The sequence below is a fragment of the Moschus berezovskii genome, chromosome 15 (assembly GCF_049115385.1).
Source record: "Moschus berezovskii isolate FMDL1 chromosome 15, NW_MosBer_1.0, whole genome shotgun sequence".
Taxonomy (NCBI): Eukaryota; Metazoa; Chordata; class Mammalia; order Artiodactyla; family Moschidae; genus Moschus; species Moschus berezovskii.
In genome coordinates, this window is record NC_142474.1 from 44,672,674 (window position 1) to 44,693,498 (window position 20,825).

The following is a 20,825-nucleotide window of genomic DNA, read 5'->3' on the forward strand; positions in this document are numbered from 1 at the left end:
TTACCAAAGCTAGAGAGAGTTTGTCAGACTGTGTGCTCTTACGTGCTGTTCACACATTGCACATCTAAGAGGTGGTCTCAGGAGCCAGACTGCCCTGCCTCAGCTCCTGACCTCCCGTTTTTGGTGTTACATGCTGTGCCTCCTTTCAACTGTCTCTACAAGGAGGTGGTGACAAGACCTGTCTTCTTAGGCTGCCTGCAAGGATAGATGAGATCGTGTGCTGAGCCTTCTTGGAACAGTGCCTGATCCCTTGTAAGTTCTTGGTAAAAGTCAGCTGTGTAGCAGACGTATATGTGGCAGCAATAAAACAAAACTTTATACATAAGAATTCTAACTCCTTCCAACCTAAAAATTCACAGCCGCGAAACGCACAAAATCGCAGTGTTTTACATTGCCGAAGGTCAAGAAGACAAGTGTTCAATCCTTTCCAATGAAAGGGGAAGCCAAGCGTATGAAGACTTTGTTGCTGGACTTGGATGGGAGGTAACTCATTTCATCTAGTAGGTGTTTTCCCATCAGCACTATCTGAGGATGTATGTAAGCTAGATGTTGATGGTATACATTTTTACATTCATATATAGTGTGGGTAGAGTTCTGGAGTTGAAGGGTGTATAGAATTTGACCTCTTGTGGTAGCCTTTTTTCATACTTTATACATAAACTTTTGTTCCCTCTTAACTTTCCTCTTAATATTGTTTCATTTGCTTTTTATGTGAATTGAATAGTCAGATTGGCTCTCCCAACTGTAGACAGTGTGTAGTAAGAGAAGACAGACATGGGCAGGGAAGCAATGACTTTGGTCCCTGTATGGAAATTGGAGAAGAAATCAGTGACTTACGGGTGAAAAATGAAGAGTTGGATGAAGTCAAAAGTTGACTTGACAATAGCCGTGATGGTTTTGGTACCAACTTGTTTCCTTCAGGTAGACCCCAGAGTGGTTGATATTTACAAATTTTGTTTCTTCTTGGCTAAATGATATTCTGATGGAAAGATATCCATATATTTATACACACACATGCATACACATATACATCTCCAGAACATATTCTAAAAGAATCCAGAATAGTTAAAATAGAAATTAACATATCTGAAATAATTTTCTTACTTTACATTACTTTTGTTTTGGTTTCTTGATCATCTGTGCTGTGGGGAGCTCTCTGGGTGCCTAAGTGAGACTTACCTTTGAGAGCTGAGCTTTTAGCAAAGGGACTGATAAGGAGATGAAGACAGGACAAGAGCACATCAAGGTCAAGACCACGTACTTTCTCGTCAAGAAGATTTTAGTCTGAAATAGTTATTACACTTTCAGTAAATTGTTCTTCTTACTAATAAAATGATTTCTTATTTGACATGGAATATATATAGTATTTAACTCACATTTCTAAACTAACCATTTCTTAACTAGCATTTTAAGAAAAGACTAGAAGATTAATTCAGTGCATATATTGATTGTCTTTGGCACAGGAAAAATTCTTCTGTTTCTGTTTTTTTTTTTTCAGTTGTGTTACCGCAGGTGCTTTACTAAAGGAATAGCAGTTTGTGAAAAGTAAAAACAAAATACTGAAAGATAATCTAAGTACTAACTAAGAAGAGAACATTCATACCTTATACTGAAAAAGAATTATGAGTCAGAGACTTTGGGCAGCTGTATAAATTGAACAACCCTTTTGAAAGGCAGTTTAGGAGTGACTGTTAAATTTGGGAACATTTGTACCCTTTGACCCAAAAGACTGCTTTGAATGCTCCTTCTGGTATGACCACACCAGGACTGTTGGAGAAAGCAGAAATGCCACAAATCCATCAACAAGGGAGCTCTGTGTATGTCTCTACATACAGACATATTTATGTGTAGGGGGGAATAAGGTTGAAGAAATATGCACCAAACCGTTGCTAGTGGTTTTTTTTTTTTTAAGTAGGTAGGATTTTTGAGCCCTTTCAATGTTAATTTTTTTATCTTTAAAAAAAATTATTGGCGTCTACTTGATTTATAATGTTGTGTCAGCTTCAGGTGTACAGCACAGTGAATTAGTGGCTTCTCAGGTGCCGCTAGTTGCAAAGAACCCGCCTGCCCGTGCAGGAGACTTAAGAGACGCGGGTTCGATCCCTGGGTTGGGACGATCTCCTGGAGAAGGACATGGCAACCCACTCCAGTACTGTTGCCTGGAGAATCCCATGGACAGAGGAGCCTGGAGGGCTACAGCCCATGGGATCGCAAAGAGTTGGACATGACTGAAGCGACTTAACATACATACACACACATACACATATCCACTCTTTTTAGATTCTTTTCCCATATAGGTCATTACAGACTATTGAGTTAATGTTTATTTAATATTTAATTTCATCTAACTTTGTATTACAATTGTTTATAAACAGAAAGTTATAAAAATAAAAATACTTAGATTAAAAAAAATAAACACATTCCCACTTAGTGAGTAAGAGCAGCTCCTGTTTGGTCCTCACTCTTTTCCCTTGTGACCTGCATCAGGTGGACCTGTCAACCCACTGTGGGTTCATGGGCGGGCTTCAGCGCAATGGCAGCACAGGTCAGACCGCCCCCTACTACGCTACCTCGACCGTGGAAGTCATATTCCATGTCTCAACTCGGATGCCATCAGACTCAGACGACTCACTCACCAAAAAGGTAAGGAGCCTCCTTGGGGACCAGGCTTGGCTGTCATGGGACAGAGAAAAGTCCTTGATGTGTCACAGACATGGAGACTGGCTTCCTCTGTACACAGCCCTGGGGTCACTCTCCTCAAGCCACCATTGTCATTAATCTGAGATATCCTGCTTGGCACAAACTAGATAAGGATAACAGGAAAATCGGTCAGTCATGTAAGTCTTAAATCCTGAGATGAAGATGAAGGAAGCGTCTTTGATGTTGTTAACTTTGGATCTTCTCTCCCATGACTATTAACTGAGAGAAAGTTATGCTGTTGACCTCTCGGGCTGGCCAAGGTCATCTGACGTAAGGACCGTCTACGGTTGGGGTTGGAGAAGGCTGGCGCCCCCCAAGAAGGGGTCGCTTGGCAGACCATCTGCAAAATGGCTAGTGCAGGTAGGCTGCTACGCATGGCCCCACCTCCTGTTCTCCTTCGGCACGGGGCCTGTGGGCAGTTTTCTCTCGAGTTCAGAGGAGACCTCCAGCCTCCACCTGGGAGTCAGCATTCCAGGGCTCCCTGTGTGTTCTAACCTGCAGGCTGAACACCTCAGCTGACCAGCAAGAAGTGAGGGTGCCCCTAAGAGAAGAGGACATTTTACTCTGGGGAGGAAGTCTAGAAATTTGACCCATGTCTGTGTTTCCAAATTAGAACAACTGGGCCTCACATGCTGGTGCAAGGGGCTGAGCCTGGAACCCCCTCTTGACAGCCCTCTCTTCTAACAAGGATCCCAGGAACTGAGGCAGTCCCTGGAGGGTGGAAAGCAGACCATTCTGATGCTAAGACTGGCAGTTTGGTGTTGTATCAGGTGGCAGGGGGGTGTCTATAGCCAGGGTTCAAGTGTAGTCATTTCCTTCATCAGCCAGTTCCCTCAGTTTTCCCATCTATTAAATGGGATTAAAAATACAGTTCATGTCCCAGGGTTGCTAGGCAGTGGGTGGGCAACGCCTGCAAAATTGCTGAGCACCAAGCTGGTACCCGTCAGCCCTCATCCTTGCCCACTGGTTGGATGGACTCTTCTTCCTGGCCCATTAGGTGGGTGATTGATACTGGCCTGTGGGCTTCCTTGTACCTGCCTCATTTCTCCTCTCCGTGGTTTTGCTCTTTCATCACTTCAGCCATGGCCATCCGGACCACATACACAGTAGGTGGCCGTGCCCATGGGACCTCAGTGGTAAGGTTAGGGCATGATCAGACTCCTCCCACAGTGACCAGGGGACCTCAGTGGTCAGATCAGGGTATGATCAGACTCCTCCCACAGTGGCCAGGGGTCTCAGATGTGCAGAGCATGACTGACTCTCCTTCAGTGGCCACATGCTGGCTCCTCAGGGCCTAGGGAGCTGCCTCCACATCTTAGGTTTTGGTGATGGTGGTCTTAGTGAGGGGACCCTGCCCACAGAGATGTGATCTCAGATTACCCAGACCCTAGACAAGATTCTCTGGAGAAGGCAATGGCAAGCCACTCCAGTACTCTTGCCTAGAAAATCCCATGGATGGAGGATCCTGGTAGGCTGAGTCCATGGGGTCACTTAGTCGGACACGACTGAGAGACCTCACTTTCACTTTTCACTTTCACGCATTGGAGAAGGAAATGGCAACCCACTCCAGTGTTCTTGCCTGGAGAATCCCAGGGATGGGGGAGCCTGGTGGGCTGCCGTCTATGGGGTCACACAGAGTCGGACACGACTGAAGCGACTTAGCAGCAGCAGCAGCAGACAAGATTCTCAGGCATGCTCAGTCGCTAAGTCCGGTCCGACTCTGTAACTCCATGGACTGTGGCCCACCAGGCTCCTGTGTCCATGGGATTCTCCAGGCAGGAGTACTGGAATGGGTTGCCATGCGCTCCTCCGGGGGATCTTCCTGACCCAGGGATCGAACCCACATCCCCTGCTTGGCAGGCAGATTCTTTACCACTGAGCAACCTGGGAAGCTTCAGGCAACACCCACACATCATTTTTTTATTACCATGTAAATCACTGCTACTCTGCAAATGCATCACCATAGTCTATGATTTTCTTTTTTATGACTGAAAATTGTTTTGTTACAAGATCGCTTTATATTTTAAACTTTTAAAAGAATTATTCCCTAAGTAAGATTGTCTTTTTTTCTTTTTGAGAAAAGACAGTGTTTTCTTGATAAAAACACCCGTTATAAATCCTGTTCCGAGGCTTGGCTGGGCTGTAAGGTTCCCTACTGTAATCAGGCAAACGCAGCTGATCCCTTTTGCTGCTCCAAGATTTAGCATCGTTAGTGACAAACTCTCTCTATCAGGACGTCTCACAGCTCGACCAGAAATCAGTCACAAGAACAGCGGCCCCACAGTTCCTCGTCTCATTCCAACTGAATTGTCCCTAACAGCTTAAAAATGAGCTGCAGAATTCTAAAGTGATTCATGCTCTCCTCTGCCCCCGTCACAGGGCCACTTTTTCAACCCTGCAATCTGGTGGCAACCCCATACTGAACTCTTGATCCTTCACCGCAGAAATTCGTTAGCTCCAGCCCGATTAGATTTTTCACAGCTAATCTAACTGCTGTAGGGGTTTGCAGAGTGGGGACAGAGCTGTGCTATTGGATTTGTCCAATTCATTTGACTCCAGGACTATAATTGCACTTATGTCTTACAAGGCTTTTATAGCCCGAGGCTGGCCAGCACATAAAAAACAAATTGGCAGTGATACAGGACGAGTGGAGGGGATGAAAGGCCCACATTATCAGTCTCCAGGCAGCACTGCTCTGGCAGGAAGTTTCCTGGTTAATTTACAAATAAAACTTAGATTTTAGGATGGGCACACTGTCGGCTGAACAATGGGGATGTCAGGGCTGCCTGTTACTTAGTAAAAGTAGCAGCCGGGCCCACTGAAGAGCAGGAATTCTTCAATCAAACAGACGACTCCTTCTGGAGCCAGCTGGCGATGTAATGCAATTAGTCGGGAAAGGAGGTCAGCCTATTAGGTGTGTACCAGGGCCAGTGTCAGCAGTGGGCGCCGCCTGGCAGCAGCGGGCAGAGGGGCCCCGGCAGAGGGTCTGCACAGCCCTGTCAGGATGGGAAGGGACAGGACAGGCGCTGATTTCTGAAGGCTCAAGCCCAGAGCGTTTGTCAAGCCTCTTGCTCAGTTGAAGCAGTAGCTGGCGTGAAGAATGGCTCGTGCAGACGACACACCACTCCCATCAGCTTGACTCGTGGGCTCGAGTTTCTCCCTGGAGGGCCCGTCATTGGAATTCTCCAAAACTCACATAGTGACGTCTCTGTAATGAAACCCCCTTTAGACGGAGTGATGCTTTGAAGCTTCTGGAGTACTCCTGGGTGTTCCGACGTGGTTGACAGTCTGGCCGGGTGACTCTTACTTGTTCTTCCTTCCCGTGTTCTCGTCATGGACCGAAGAGGGTGCATCCTTGCTCTTCACGTCCAATGCATCTGCAACCCGTTCCATGGCCTCAGCTCTAAATTCTGTGCGTTGGCAAATTAACCTATGTGTGGGGTCTGAGGCAAGTGACAATGAAGGCAGCTTTCAGACGGTGAACCTTGTGTCATGACCACTTGCAGTGTCACCACGCCAGAAGTGTGGACCTGGTCCCGTGATCTCATCCTTCTTGGTCCATCCTGAGGATACAGTTGTAAACAGAATTGGGAGAACTTTTTTTTTTTTATATGGACCATTTTTAAAGTCTTTATTTGTTACAATATTGCATCTGTTTTTGGTTTGTTTGTTTGTTTGTTTGTTTTGGCCGTAGGGTATGTAGGATCTTAGTTCCCCAACCAGGGATCGAACCTGCACCTCCTGCACTGGAAAGGGGGAGGCTTCACCACTGGACTGTCAGGGAAGTTCCAGGAGACTTCCGTGGGTTATGTGATCAAGTTACCTAATTTAGAAAAGGGAGGTTAACTGCAAAAATTTCAGTCCTCACTGTATCACCTCAGAGCTGATGCCTTGCGACTCACGAGTCTGGACAGGGAGCTGTCGCAGGTTCTGGGGTGCCGACCTTTGGTGGGATGGCCATGCAGAAAGGCTGTTCAGTGGGTGTGTTGGTCCCGTTCAGGAGCATCTGCCAACCCTGCAGTGAGGGGCACAAAACTACCCAGAAAGTTGTCTGTCTCTATGGGGTGAGCAGGGCAGATGTGTGCCCCCAGGCAGCCCCTGCCCTCAGTTACCTTCTACTGCTCTAAATTCCTCCCAAAGTTTCCATCTGAAACCACTCTGATTTCCCTCACAAACATGCCTTTATTGTGCTACTGGTGAGCCACTGCTAAGTTTTGACTCCAAAAGAGTAAATTTTAGAAGTGCATCATGAACTCCTTGCATGTTTTCTTGAAAGGGAAAAAGAAAGGAAAATGGATATCTAGAAGTAGAGAGATGCCTAGTGTTACTATGAAAACCCAGGGTCTTTTTTTAAAACTATTTACATAAGGGATCAGCCCCAATTTTTGCCTGCTTCCCTTCTAGTCTTTGAATATAAGAGAGGAGAAGGAAAAACTTATGCTGGGTTATTTTACATTTAGCAAGTTGTGGATGTCACTGAATTTTTCCACACCCGTCACACCTCATGTTCAACACTCACAGTAAAATGTGTGTCCCACAGCCCAGGTTCAGACGCAGCTGAATCAAGTGCCTCATGTGGGGGCCGCCCGAGCTGAACCTTACCTCACTGTAGGTGCAAAGGTACAGTGGTCCCCAGAGGTGTGACAGTGGGAGGAAGAAGCAGGCATTGCAGGAAACCAGTCTCTCGTATGACCTCGTGAAGAGAAGGGAGGCCTACTGGGGTGACCTCGGGTTTTCCCCTTGTGGTCAGAGAGTCTATAAAGAAATTGCATTTATATTAATATGTTTTAAATACACGGTATTTGAGAACATCCTTTTTTATACTGTAAGACAAAATGCTTGCTTTGACACAACATCTCTATTTTATTAAGAGCCTCTGAATTTAGTTCTTCTCAGGGCTCACCTGTTCAGTAAGTTCGCAAGCAAGGCAGGCTATGTCATGGGCATAGACAGGTGTGTGGGGGCGAGGATTCGCATTCTCAGTAGGCATCCCAGGGTCTCACCAGCCAGTCCCTGTGGGTTTAGCACTTCAATTTCAGCCAGCATTTTAACTTTTATAATCGAGTTTGCTTGACTCACACAGCCAGGCCTGCTCCCAGGAGCTCACTTGCACTTCTCCAGCCCCAGATGCACAGTCAGTCACTGTGCAGGAACTCCGGGGACGGTGCTCTTGCATTGGACCAAGCTGTGCCCTGATGGATGCTCAGAGGGTCCTTTCCTTGGAGGCACCGGAAACCTCCCCAGAAAGGCCAGGAGTCTCTTGACTGGTCAGCTTTGGACTGCATGGCCTCTTGTGTATAAATGGGAGGGCTAGGGGAGTTGTGCTGTCACTGAGCTATTGCCCTGGGGTGCAGCCTAGATGGCTGTGGGCCATGGAGGTGCGTGGATTGGAAGCCCCTGCCAGCTTCCACGCTGCTTCTGCACCTGTGGAGGGGGGGCTCACCTTCCTGAACCCCCTCACCTCCTTGTTAGACTACATAAAGGTGATCTCAGAGACTCAGTGGAAAGATAGAACAAAATGTACGCGTGAACAGACTTTTCTCTGCAGTGAGGCGCTCTTTCAAAGCTAGGTACTAGTGCTTCATATTAGTTCTTATTAAATTTAGGTAACCCTAGTTTCTTAGACAAAGGTAATATTATATATACTTTTTCTTAAATTTTTGTCCTAAGTCTGGTTTTTATACATTTGGTAATGATTGTGTTATAATGGCTTCTGTTCTCTTATATGCGTCTCTTTTTCTTAATCATCATCGAATTAAGAGCCTTATGAAGCTCTATTGTAGTACGGAATAAAAGACTCATACTGTCCATTGTGTAGAAACACACTGAGCCACATAAAGCATCAGGCTTTGCTGCAGGGATAAAATTAAATTTTTAACAAATCCCGGAAAAGGTCCTGTCCCCATCCAGCCACGTGTACCTGCGATGCTTACATGCTTCTCTTGGTTCCAGTGTGTTTCGTGGAAGGTGAGCTGTGTGTTTTGTTTCGGGTTTTTTTTTTTTCGTGCACTTGTGCTTTTTTAAAAATCCTCATAGAAGGCGTCAGTGTTGTAGCCTTTTTCAGTGGTGAATTATTTTTGCCTCTGAGTATAATAATTCAATTTGTAAGCCGCGACCCTTCATAAAGTGCTGTGATCACTCTGGTTAATAAGGAGCCGATTTGCCGTTGCAGCTCCGTCACTTGGGGAATGATGAAGTCCACATCGTCTGGTCCGAGCACTCCAGGGACTACCGCAGCGGGATCATCCCCACCGCCTTCGGGGACGTTTCAATCATCATCTACCCCATGAAGAATCACATGTTCTTTATCACGATAACCAAGAAACCCGAGGTATGTTTCCACCACGCTTTTCTTGTGGCTTGTACAGCGGTTTGCCATATGATTCCCTGTTACTGAAAAACAGTGTTAATCGATATGTTAAAGGGGCCACTTGACACGTACATGAATTACACGTGCTGTATAGGAATTAAATATGAATTGGGGTTTTTCTTTCTTTTTTTTTTTTAATTGGGGTTTTTCAAACATACTCTTTCATTATGAGCACAGAATTCTGTATTTTATTGCTGAGATTCTTTGAAAATTATATTGTAGACATGTATGGTGTTTTAAATGTTTTTCATGTTTAAGACTTTGTAATTGGCATCACCAACTCGATGGACATGAGTTTGAGCGAACTCCAGGAGTTGGTGATGGACAGGGAGGCCTGGCGTGCTGTGATTCATGGGGTCGCAAAGAGTCGGTCACGACTGAGTGACTGAACTGAAATGAAATGAACTGAATATAAAGAAATGATTGAAAGTCTGGGGCATCTTGATTAATAATAAGATCTGAATGAGCCCCATGTCCCATCCAGCATTTTATGGGTGACTGTGGGTAGAGGATCCAGCCTTGCCTCTGCTGCTGCTAACGGGGGTCAGTCCTGAAGGATCTTGGAAAAGTCCTAAAGAGCTGGGCCCCACTGAGGCTCAGTCTATGTCAGGGCTTTGAAGATGGATGTGTCTTCCCACCCGATCGGTTCAGCTGGGTATTCATCATGGGAATGGCCAGGACCATTCGGTGTCCTGAATGCAGGACCTAGATTGGCTTCCATTTCCGCCCTTGTCCTGCCTTTCATGGTGATTTAATAGCGCTTTGTACGGTGACTTGATTTTGTTTTGGAATTATTAATCCAAGGTGGGCTTTTTAGTCTTTTCAGTAAACCTTTAGTGTATTGTCTGTCCTTCTCAAGAGAATGACATGTGCCTCGGCTTGATACTAAATACAACCTTCATTTCCATTCCAAATTGTCCTCCTGCAGGAGCTTAAAGTTACTCTTCTAAATATGCTCTTTTTCAGCTTTAAAAATAATAGACAAAGCTTTCCTGGGATTTATAACCTGATAGTGTTCAAGTTGTGAAGATTAAATGAGCTAAGAAATGAAAGGTGTTTAAATCAGTGCCTGGTCCAGAGGAAAAAGCTATTTAAGGGTTGATAATGATGATAATAATAATAGCTTTTACTATTATTGCTATTATTTTTTTGTTGTTGTTATAGTTACTACCATGAAAATAGAATAAATAATGACTGCGGGACAACTCCTAAACTCAGAAAAGTCCCCACTCTAGCTGGTGAGGAGCCTGACATAAAGAGAACCCTCTTGTCTTTTCAAGGAGTGAAGAAGCCAAAAGTTTTTCATATTAAATATTTGTGTGATCTTTGGTCCAAGCCTGTGTGTGTGTGAAGTGTTCAATTTTGTATAAGAAAATGACTCTTACTGCCAATAACATTTGTGTGTGTCCAAGAAGGACATTAATTTAAAAAATTAAACTGAAAATTTTAATATTAGACAACTGATTAATTTAGTATCCTGTGGGTTTCCAAACTGGCAAATGTGTTTCTTTAATATTTAGTATGGATTAACTGGCTCTATTAGTTCATTTTCAGCATGGCCCTCTAAAATGTCATTTAATGTCTTAAAAATGTCACCTTTATTTTTATAGCAAATTAAGAATATAAAAGGTATTTCAGTTCACTGTATAGTGTCAAAGGGATTTTTAAAAGGTATGATAGTGCATGAAAACAAATATTATCATACCTTTTAAAATTTCTTTTAAAAAGTATGTAAGTTTTATAAATTTGGCCATAAATTCTGACAAGATGAATCGAGCAAATCGCTTTCTTAATATTTCAGTTCAAAAGGCCTAAAGGAAAGAAGAGAATAATGGCCAACTGGAAATTTAGTGCTATCCCCACATTTAAAGGACAAACCATTACAATGTAATAAAATTAATCCAGACATTTCCAGGGCAAGTGTGGCTGACCTTTTGTTCGCCAACCACTGACCTCAGGGTGAATGCGAGAGGCTTGTGGAGGGAAAGTCTGTTTGTTTGGCTTCGGTCCCTGGTATTTAAATTGCATTCCCTAATCAAATGAAAAGGCTGTCCTCTCTATCAGGTTACAGAATCCATGGCAACATTTGGCCTTTTATATCCATAATGTTAGCCTTTTTGTTTGCATCTAAGCAGAGACACCTGGAGCAATGTTAACATTAACCGATTTAGCATTAATAGCTTCATTATATAAGAATTTCTGATCAGATAGCTGTTACTTTTGTTATATTGCTTCAGCTTGTATTGTTGTCATTTTTTATCTCCCTGCTTGGCAACCGGGCAATGATTTGCAAATTTTTTTTGTCTTGATTAATTAAGCAATATAATTATCAGTAACCACGATGCAGTCTTTGCTCAACAAAGCTTCTGAGAGAAAACAATGGTAAGTCTGTTAGTATGAATGCATTCCACGTGTCCCAGATGCATGAGGATATTACGGACAATGAGGGGAAAGGCCGCCTGGGAGCGGGGACAAAGGGTGTCAGGCAGGCCCGACACACTACACATACCGCCAGGGACGCTCTGCGGGCTCCCGGGGACACAGACGCCTCGTTAGATTACAGCTAGTCAGCAGAGATTAATTCTCAGCCATTTGGTGCAATAATTTACCCATTCCTCAGTCTTTTAACCAGCATGCCTTACCACGGAAGGGGAGGCTTTGTGCTAGAAAGGTTTATTTAACCTTGCCCACTTTTAGGGATTGCCACCAAAATCAATATTTTTGCTAAGAAATTGTCGCGACGCAGCTGCTCAAAGTTAAGAATGATCCTTCTCTGAAGGACAAGGATGTGTACAACTTTCCACAATGAACACATTGGAGCATCTGTGGAGGACTTGTATCTTTCATCTGAACTTGGTGTGACTGTGTTCTGAGTATGCTATACTGGCCTCCGGGTAGCCATACTTCCCTAAGAATAATTTTAATCCTTTTTGTTTTTTTTAGGAGGGAAAAAGAAAAAAGAAAAAAAAAATCTCATCAGTACACAAAAGTCCTGCTCACTGGACAGAGTCATGCATATTCAAATTGTACTTTCATTCACTGGGCCTCATTAGTAGCCTGTGTAATAACGCGGGGCTGTTTGTAATACAAGCTCACAGACAGCGCTGCTTCCAAGGCCTTTGAAATTGAACATATTTCGCTTTTTCATCCATACACCTCCCTTAAATATACAAATTATGTGCCTGGCAGAACCAGCCTTGCCTTCATAATACAGCCTCTACAAAACAGTAGGTTGCAGGAGCGTAGCTGTGGTCACGGGAGGCAGGGATCTAAGAGGGTCTACTCCCTCCTCGAGCTTTTCATCCAACTTTAAAACATATAAATTTACCGAAAAATCAGTGTGCTTAGCAACATATTGGGTTGGCCAAATAGTTCGCTCAGGTTTTAACATACTGTGGACATCGCCTCTTTAGTCACAGAGAAGAAATGTGCTATTGCCAGACTTGTGGTGTTTTGTTTTGTTTTTTTCTAAGTTGGTGATCAGGGAAGATGTACACCCCAGACAGAATGTGAGATTTACAGGGTTTGTTAAAACACTCAATTTGTCCTGCAGGAAAGTGGTTCATAAAACCTCCAAGCAGCAGGGGGGTACCCGTGTTACTTTGTTTCTTCCAGTAACTGGAAACAACATGGGAACTCAGAACAGTATGGGTGCTTATTTGCTTGTATGAATCTGTGAAAGTACCTTTTAGCATTTTTGCTATGTTTCTCTCCAGGGACCTTAGTGATTGGCTGGTGACTCTCTAACCAAAGGGTAGATGAGCCAAAGCAGCCTTGACCAGGAGCAGTTTAGGACAAGAGGAAGCTTTGAGAAAGGGTCCTTTTTGTCACCCCAAGCAGATTGTCCATTTTGTAAATGAAAACACCCTGGCGTCCTCCAGGATCTCCTTACTTGGCCCTGGTAGATATGGGCTTGGGACGAAAACATGATGATTCAATCGTTTCTGAGAAGCACAGTCAGGAGTGGGTAACTGGATAGGAGCTGGGACCCCAAAGTTCCAGGCCTTGTGCTTCTGCAGCAAGGGTGTCCTGGGCAAGTCTCTCAACATCTTTGGACCTAATCTTCCTCAGTTGTAACACTGAGGTTGGGGAGCATCCATCTTCCATGGATTCTAAGCATCCCTTTAAGAGGAGAGGCCCTTGTTGGAGCCTCCTGTTCCTAGATGCCCATCCTTTCCCTAAGTTGCCCTGAGGCTGCTGTTGTAGTTTGTGGCTCTCCTGCAGGCTCAGCTGCTATTGTGAGAGAGTGTGTGTGTGTGTGTGTCTCCAGGAAGACAGCTAACCCAGGACCTTCACTGGGAGCAAGTTATGTACTTGGGATGCGGGTTAGGGCCCATGCACCAGAAGCCACAGCAGTATTTGCACATATGAGATCCTGAGTAACCAGTGCTGGCACCTGTTTTTGGAAGGAAGTCTTTTCCTAGGGTGACTTTATTGTAAAGGTGATGTGTTTGACTATAACATGGTTGTGTAAATTTCTTCTTGTTTCAAATGTGCAGTTTGAATATTTCAAATATTTCTTAAACATTTATCTCAACCCCAGCCAAATGTCCTTTTTGAGATTAAGTCATACATTTTCAAATACTTTGGGGACATTCTCAAGGAAGGTGAGTTGCTTATGTTTGAATATGTAAAGAATCATTTGTTTTGAAAAGATAATTAAAGACACTGAACAACTAGAATTCACTAAATATGTTATTAAATGGATAACTGCAATATGTTCTGATTTGGTAAATTTAGTATTATTGTTGTTGGGAGGTTTTTAGGTGGGAGAATGACGTTGGGAACTTTGTGAAAAGGCAGCTGTCATTTGCAGATGTTACATCAAAATCAGATTTCTTCTCTAGTTCATTGCCACTCCTAATTAGAGGAATTCCCTGGATAGAAGGGATCTATATTATTCCTTTTGTCCAGTTTTGAAAGACTGTCTGAGTCACCCAAAAACTGCTTCTAAAGAGTAATAAGGAACATTTATTTATTTATAAGATAAACTTCAGTACAGATGGAAAAAAAAAATCTATGGCCTATTATTAACTCCTAGCTCCTGTTTTATCTTTCACAACAATTTAACTATTAAGAATTCCCTCTCAATTGATCTTTCCCAAAAGTTGCATTGTTTTCCCTTTTTTCAGCTGGTCTTTGATATTTACATCTTCCCACCTTTGTCTTCTCCTCCTCCTTTGGCGAGTCAGCCTGTGTAAATGTGCGAGAGGCCACTGGAAGAGCCTGCTGTGTGTCAGAAAGTAGGCAGTTTTCATCCTCTGCCCCAGTTGACCTCAGCAGGAAGGGCCTTCCTCTCTGACCGCTCAGCATGCACCCATGTGCCTTCCGAAGTTCCTGCGTGTGGTTGCATGTGCCCTCAGCTAAATCTGGGCAAGGCAGGCCGGGATGCTAGGAGCATAGAGAACATTTCCGTGAGCACGACACAGGCCCACTGCCCCCAGGACTAGACATGTACTTTCTGTGCTGTACTTGAAGTTCATTAGTTGTTGTGGTTGGATTTTTATTGTTTAGTTAGCTTCATGATTTTTTTTTTTTTAATTACAGCTCCATCTCACTGATTACTGGATTCTTTTTAAGGTTTAGGGCTGGGACCTTATGACAGATCCGTAGAACACTTCTCCCCCACACCTCATCACATCAGCTGGGCTTTTGTATAGTAATGGGAATCTTCCAAAAGAGCTGCACATCTGAGACCTTATCCGCAAAATCTCTAGGGAAACCTAGACACAATAGGAAAGTCAAAAACAGACGCATCCGAGCAAGTTTTAGAGTCTGATGCCTTCATCTATGGCTTCAGCAAACCATAAACACAGCAGTCATAAACACTGGCTAACTACTAGCCAGACGAACATCAAGTCTTAAACTAACGGTCTATTTATTTCAGTTTCTTTTATCTGGCGTATCATGTAAATCAGTCTCAACAAAAAAAAATCACAAGGCATCCTAAAAGGCAAAAACAAAAAACCCTCAGTTTGAAGAAACAGAGCAAGCATCAAAAGCAGATTCAGATATGGCAAAGATTTTGAAATGATCAGATCAGGAATTTAAAAGAATATGCTAAAGGCTCTAGAAATTGACAACATGCAAGAAGAGATGAGTAATGGAAGCAGAGAGATGCAAACTCCAGGAAAGAATTAAAAGGAAATGCTTGAAATCAAAAACACGGTTGCAGAAATGAAGAATGTCTTTAATGGCTTAATCAGTGAATGGAATGAGTGAAGAACTGAGAGCTTGAAAATATGTTAGTGGAAATATCAAAACTGAAATGCCAAGGGAGAAAAGGATTACAGAAACTGAACAGGGTTCAAGATCTGCAGGGTAATTAAAAAGGGTGTGTGCATGCCTAGTTGCTCAGTCATGTCCAACTCTTTGTGACCCCATGCGCTGTAGCCCACCAGGCTCCTCTGTCCATGGAATTTTCTAGGTAAGAATACTGGAGTGAGTTGCCACTTCCTATTCCAGAGGATCTTCCCAATCTAGGGATCGATCCCGCATCTCTGTGTCTCCTGCATTGGCAGGCAGATTCTTTACCACTGAGCCACCTGGAAAGCCCCAGTTATGAAGGGCAATATACACCTGATGGGAATACCAGAAGAGAAAGAGAAAGGACAGAAGAAATATTTGAAATAGTAACTTAAGTACATTTTTATATTACATGTATTTTAGTGGCTCAGTTAGTAAAGACTCTGTCTGCAGTGCAGAAGACCTGGGTTTGATCCCTGGGTTGGGAAGATCCCCTGGAGAAGGGAATGGCAACCCACTCCAGTATTCTTGCCTAGAGAATTCCGTGGGACAGAGAAGCCTGGTGGGCTACAGGCCAGGGGATCACAAAGAATCAGATACGATTGAGTGACTTTCCTTTCACTTACAATATGTGAAAAATTTCCAGATTGAACACAGATACCAAACCACAGATCCAGGAAGCACAGATAGCACCACGGAGGATAAGTATGAAAGCATCTACACCCAGATATGTCACATTCAGACTGCATGTTGTAGACAGAATGTTTGTGTCCCTCACACCCCAGAATTCATATTTTGAAATCTAACCACTAGTGTAATGGTATTTAGGGGTAGGGGTAAAGGTGATTAGGTCATAAGAGTGGGGCCCTTGAGAGTGGTATTGGTGGCCTTTTGGAAGAGGACCCGAGAGCTTCCTTACCCCTTCTTGCATGTGAGGACACAGAGACAAGACAGCCATCCATCTATTAGCCATCCGACTCAGACTTTCCAGCCTCCAGAACTGTGAGAAATAGATTTTTGTTGTTTATAGGCCACCCAGTCTACGGTACTTTGTTAAAGCAGCCCAAAGAGTCAAAAATCAAAACTAACAGGAAGATCTTAAAAGAAGCCAGCGGACAAAAATAAGTCTAGGGTCTCCAGCCCAGAAATTAACATTGAACTTCTAGCCAGAAATCATGCAAGTTAGAAGCAAGTGGAGTAAAATATTTCAAGTGTTGAAAGGAAAAAAACACCCACCAACATAGAATTCTGTATTATTCAGAAATGAAAGAATACTTTCTCAGACAAATAAAAGTCAGGCAATTTGTAACCAGTAGATCTGCGTTATAAGAAATGTTGCAATAAATTCATCAAAAAGAAGGAAAATGATATGGATCAGAAACACTGATCTAGTTTAGAAAGAAAGAGCGTTAGGAAGAAATGAAATCTTTTACTTTTTATATTTATTGATTGATTGCACTGGGTCTTCGTTGCTGCAAACAGGCTTTCTCTAGCTGCAGTGAATGAGGGCTGCTCTCTAGTTACGGTATTCTGGCCTCTCATTGCAGCAGTTTCTCTTGTGGTGGAGCATGGGCTGAAGAGCTCTTTCTCAGTAGTTGTGGCACACAGGTTTAGTAAGGGAAACCCTTGCTCATGTGCAGATGCCCCCAAGAGGGCCCAACCTGTCTGTGCACCACCATCCCTGGAGCCTACAATCTGATGAATCACCACAGAGGTCTCTGCTTTCCCTTTTGACCTCACATTTTGGCCCTTGGTTTTTTCCAGTCTGGCACTTGATCCTCTCATTGTTCATGATAACTTTTCTTGATGGTTTTAGGTTTCCTTGGGGGGTGGGTATTCATGAAATGCCCTCAAATACGTCCTGTTCTCCTCAGTTCGTAGGCAGGATTCAGGGTGAAGCCAGTGGTGTTCATAGTGGTAAGTCTCCAGGGACAGTCCCGCCCATCAGTGCCGAGGCAGTTCTGACCTCAGGGTAACGAGCCAGCTTCTCGGAGTGAATGTCATGGAAAACCAACTCTCTCTGGTCCCCAATCCCTGATGTCTCCCCACATGCCCTTTCCCCCATGCATAGAAGCATTCCCCTCCTGTCTTTTCTTCCTGACGTCTAACTCTAACATGATTTTGTAACTTAACAAAGCTCCTTTCACAGAGACTGTGATCTTGGTTGCCATTACTCTTCACAGGTCCCCCCTTTACCCCCATCTTTTTGTAATGCTCTATCCCTGCCCCCACCCTGAGTATACAAACATGCTACCTACCCTGTCTGACTTGGGCATTTAGGTTCCTGATCACTTCCTTTGCAAAGATCATCTCCAACTTAGGTCAGCTTCAGCCAGACTGAGGCTTCCTCACTGTTGCTGAAACATACCGACTCCGCCCCCACCCAGGGCGTCGTGTGTGCTGCTGCTCTGCCTGGAATGCTCTCCTATCAGCCGTCCTCATACACTGGAGGTCAGCCCTCCCTCCCTCGGTCCAGTCCTCGGCTTCAGCCCCCTGGCCGTGTGACCTCTAACTGAAGGACTCGCCCCTAAAGAGTCCTCTTGCTCTTCCCTGCCTTCTGCTTCACCTCAGCACTTTTCTACCTGTGTGTGCGTGCTAAGTTGCCTCAGTCATGTCTGAGTCTTTGCGACCCCATGGACAGTAGCCCTCCAGGCTCCTCTGTCCATGGGATTCTGTAGGCAAGAATATTGGAGTGGGTTACCATACCCTCCAGAGGATGTTCCTGACCCAGGAATCGAACCCGTGTCTCTTACATCTCCTGCATTGGCAGGCGGGTTCTTTTCCACTAGTGCCACCTGGAAAGCCCACTTTAATGCTAACATATTACATATTTGATGTCTTTATACTGTTTTTTTTTCCTCCAAAAACTCCAATAAGTTCTAAGCTCAATGAAATCAGGAATTTTTTTATTTATATTCACTGCTGTGTCCCAAGTCAATAGGACAGTATCTGTCAAATAATAAATATTTTTTGAACAAATGAGTAAGTAAGTGATAAGAATAAATACAGGAATTATAAGGAAGACCCTATTCTTGACTTCATGGAGCTGACAGTCTCCATAGTAGTGAATGGAGTTGATGAAATTCAAATAGGAAAAAAAAAAGTGAAAGAGAGAAAAAGAAATCCAAAAAAAGACAGGCACCAAAACCCTGGGTGGCACAGGTGTGAAGGAAAGCCAAGTCTCTGTTAAAGAATTAGAAGGAAATGTGAATAATGTGATGTCTCTGAAATGGAGGGAAGAAGGTTCAAGAAGGAGGAACCTGTGGTTGTTAACCAAGACAGTGTCATCTCCTTTAAGAGTCAACATACATCGGGATCCATGTGAAAATATTGCTCATTCTAATACTGGTTTCAGAAGTTTGCCAGCCTGGGGGTATACCATGAGGCTCAGCTGTGTGCTCTGGAGTGTATCCACATGGTGGAATTGCTCAGAAAGAGCAATATCACTTCCACAAATGACAGCTCAAGAAAGAAAAGAAGAACATGGTCACAATCTGTTATGAGAAGGTTAGCTGATAAGTTTGCAGGAGAGGAGCATCGTGGCACAGCCCTGCTTGGCTTGATTCAAAAGCCCTGGACCTGGGTGCCCTGCATCCAGCGCCCCGTCTGTGGGTGGCAGCGTGCGTGGTCCTGACAGATTTGAGATGTATCAGGCAGCTGTTCTCAAGTCTTTGGTTCACCTTTTACTGGTTGGTTGGTTGTTTTTTTTTACATACTAAGTGTTTTGGTTTTGTTCTGTTTTGCATTGACAGGTTCCATTTTTTGGGCCTCTGTTTGATGGAGCGATCGTGAGTGGGAAGCTACTGCCAAGCCTTATCTGTGCCACCTGCATCAACGCCAGCCGGGCTGTCAAGTGCCTCATTCCCCTCTACCAGAGCTTGTATCTTTTTTAAGTTAAGTGTGTAATGTGTTAACCTTCCCAGCATCCAACTTCAGGCAAAGAGGTAAGTCTTAACAGCTGGACACAAGAGGGGAGAAAGGATGTTTTTCAGTCTGGGTTGAAGAAAGCAGAGTGTGATTTTATACCATTTCTTATAAAATACCATACTTTTATATTATATAATTTTGTGCCACATCTAACTTAGGAAGGGTTGATTTTCATTATCAAGCCCCGTACGTTTGTGCTGAGAGCAGCACCCGTGCTGAGTTGCTCATTCTCCTGGGGTGTTTCTCCCCAGGTTCATTCTCCTCCCCGCTCCTCCTCCTTCCCTGTTTGCTGCAGTCCGTTGCGTGTAAGTTGGGGTGCTGAAAAGGTGCAGTGGCGTCACTCCAAGCACCTGCCAGAAGCACCCACGAAGGAAATGATGCTGATAAATCAGAGAATGTGACAGGTGCCACTGGAGAAGCACAAATGGTGTCCCAGGAGGCCAGGGGAAGGGGACATTGTGTCTGGTTGGGGGGATAGGAAGGGTACCCTCAACAGAGTCGTGCTTGAACTCACCAGTGACAGTGGCTAGAAATCCTTTTGTCATTTCCCCAAATCCTGAATACATCCTTCTCTCATTTCTGATCTTCTTTCTAAAAACAGAAGAAATTTCACTAGTGTAATTCTTTTTTTTTTCCTCCAACATTCGTTGGCCTACTGTAATCCTTAAATTTAAATCTTTTGGAGCCAAGAACCATGAAAAGCAGCCATTTGATCAGGTTGGCATTGGAGGTACAGCATATTTAAAGCTTCATTTTACCCTGATGATAATTAAGGCTACTTTATAAAATTGCTTCGAAACACATCTGACCTAACACAACTCAGGATCTCTCTGTTTCTAATTAGTATTGATAATGATTATAAGCATATTGTGTTTGACCTCTGTCTCTCGGCTTCACCCAACCTTGCCATCAGTGACATGCTGCTGGAGGGTGGGGACAAGGGGTGGGTGAGAAATACCACGTGTGAATAGATACAGTTCATGAAAAATACCTTTCATTAAAATCCTGGTCACTTCATTGACTGATATTCTGTCTTTAGATTAAGAAAAAAATACATATGCCATGTGGCAACTTGGAATTATCATAGAAATTAGTAGTAGAAAAGAGCTATTAGATCCCATCTGGTCCCTCCCCAGGGGGCTGGGGGGCATTATCCCCCTTGGCCTGCCCCCTCCCGATTTGTCCGGCCCGGAGTGGTGTTTCGGAGCAGGCGTTCTGTAACAGGGACCTCCACCACACTCTGGACTTAATCTCACGGCTGGTGCCGATTCAGCCTTCTGCGGTGGAGTTTTTATTTCACAGGCTGTTAGAGAAAGGTTCTTGGCAGAAATGAGAAAGATCTTTTTAGCAATTGGCTTGTCGGGTTTGCATGATGAGCTGGACACTCATCAGTCAAGGACGTTGGGCCAAGGCAAGAAAAAGTCATTTGCAAACAGGAAAATTCCGTTTGCTAGAGGTCCATTGTGATTTTTGTCACGTCACCTTCTCCACTTATGGAGCTGCTCGTTACAAAAGCCACGCTTTGTTGTGTTGTTGGACACTGCTTTCTCCAGTCCGAATTAATGCGGCTTCAGAATAATCA

The 20,825-nt window shown here is 44.0% G+C and overlaps 1 protein-coding gene across 10 annotated transcripts in view; it reads left to right on the forward strand.

Moving 5' to 3' along the window:
- RALGAPA2 (Ral GTPase activating protein catalytic subunit alpha 2) overlaps positions 1-20,825 on the forward strand; it is a 270,104-nt gene that overhangs the window by 172,845 nt on the left and 76,434 nt on the right. For 7 of the 10 annotated variants that reach the window (XM_055430686.2, XM_088844026.1, XM_055430678.2 and 4 more), the window contains 4 exons: positions 360-483; positions 2,488-2,643; positions 8,873-9,031; positions 19,069-19,196. In XM_055430686.2, coding sequence (XP_055286661.2) covers positions 360-483; positions 2,488-2,643; positions 8,873-9,031; positions 19,069-19,196 — 567 coding nt within the window. Of the gene's footprint in view, positions 1-359; positions 484-2,487; positions 2,644-8,872; positions 9,032-19,068; positions 19,261-20,825 lie in introns of all 10 variants that reach the window. The other 3 variants (XR_008686475.2, XR_008686472.2, XR_016039170.1) reach the window with 1 other exon arrangement.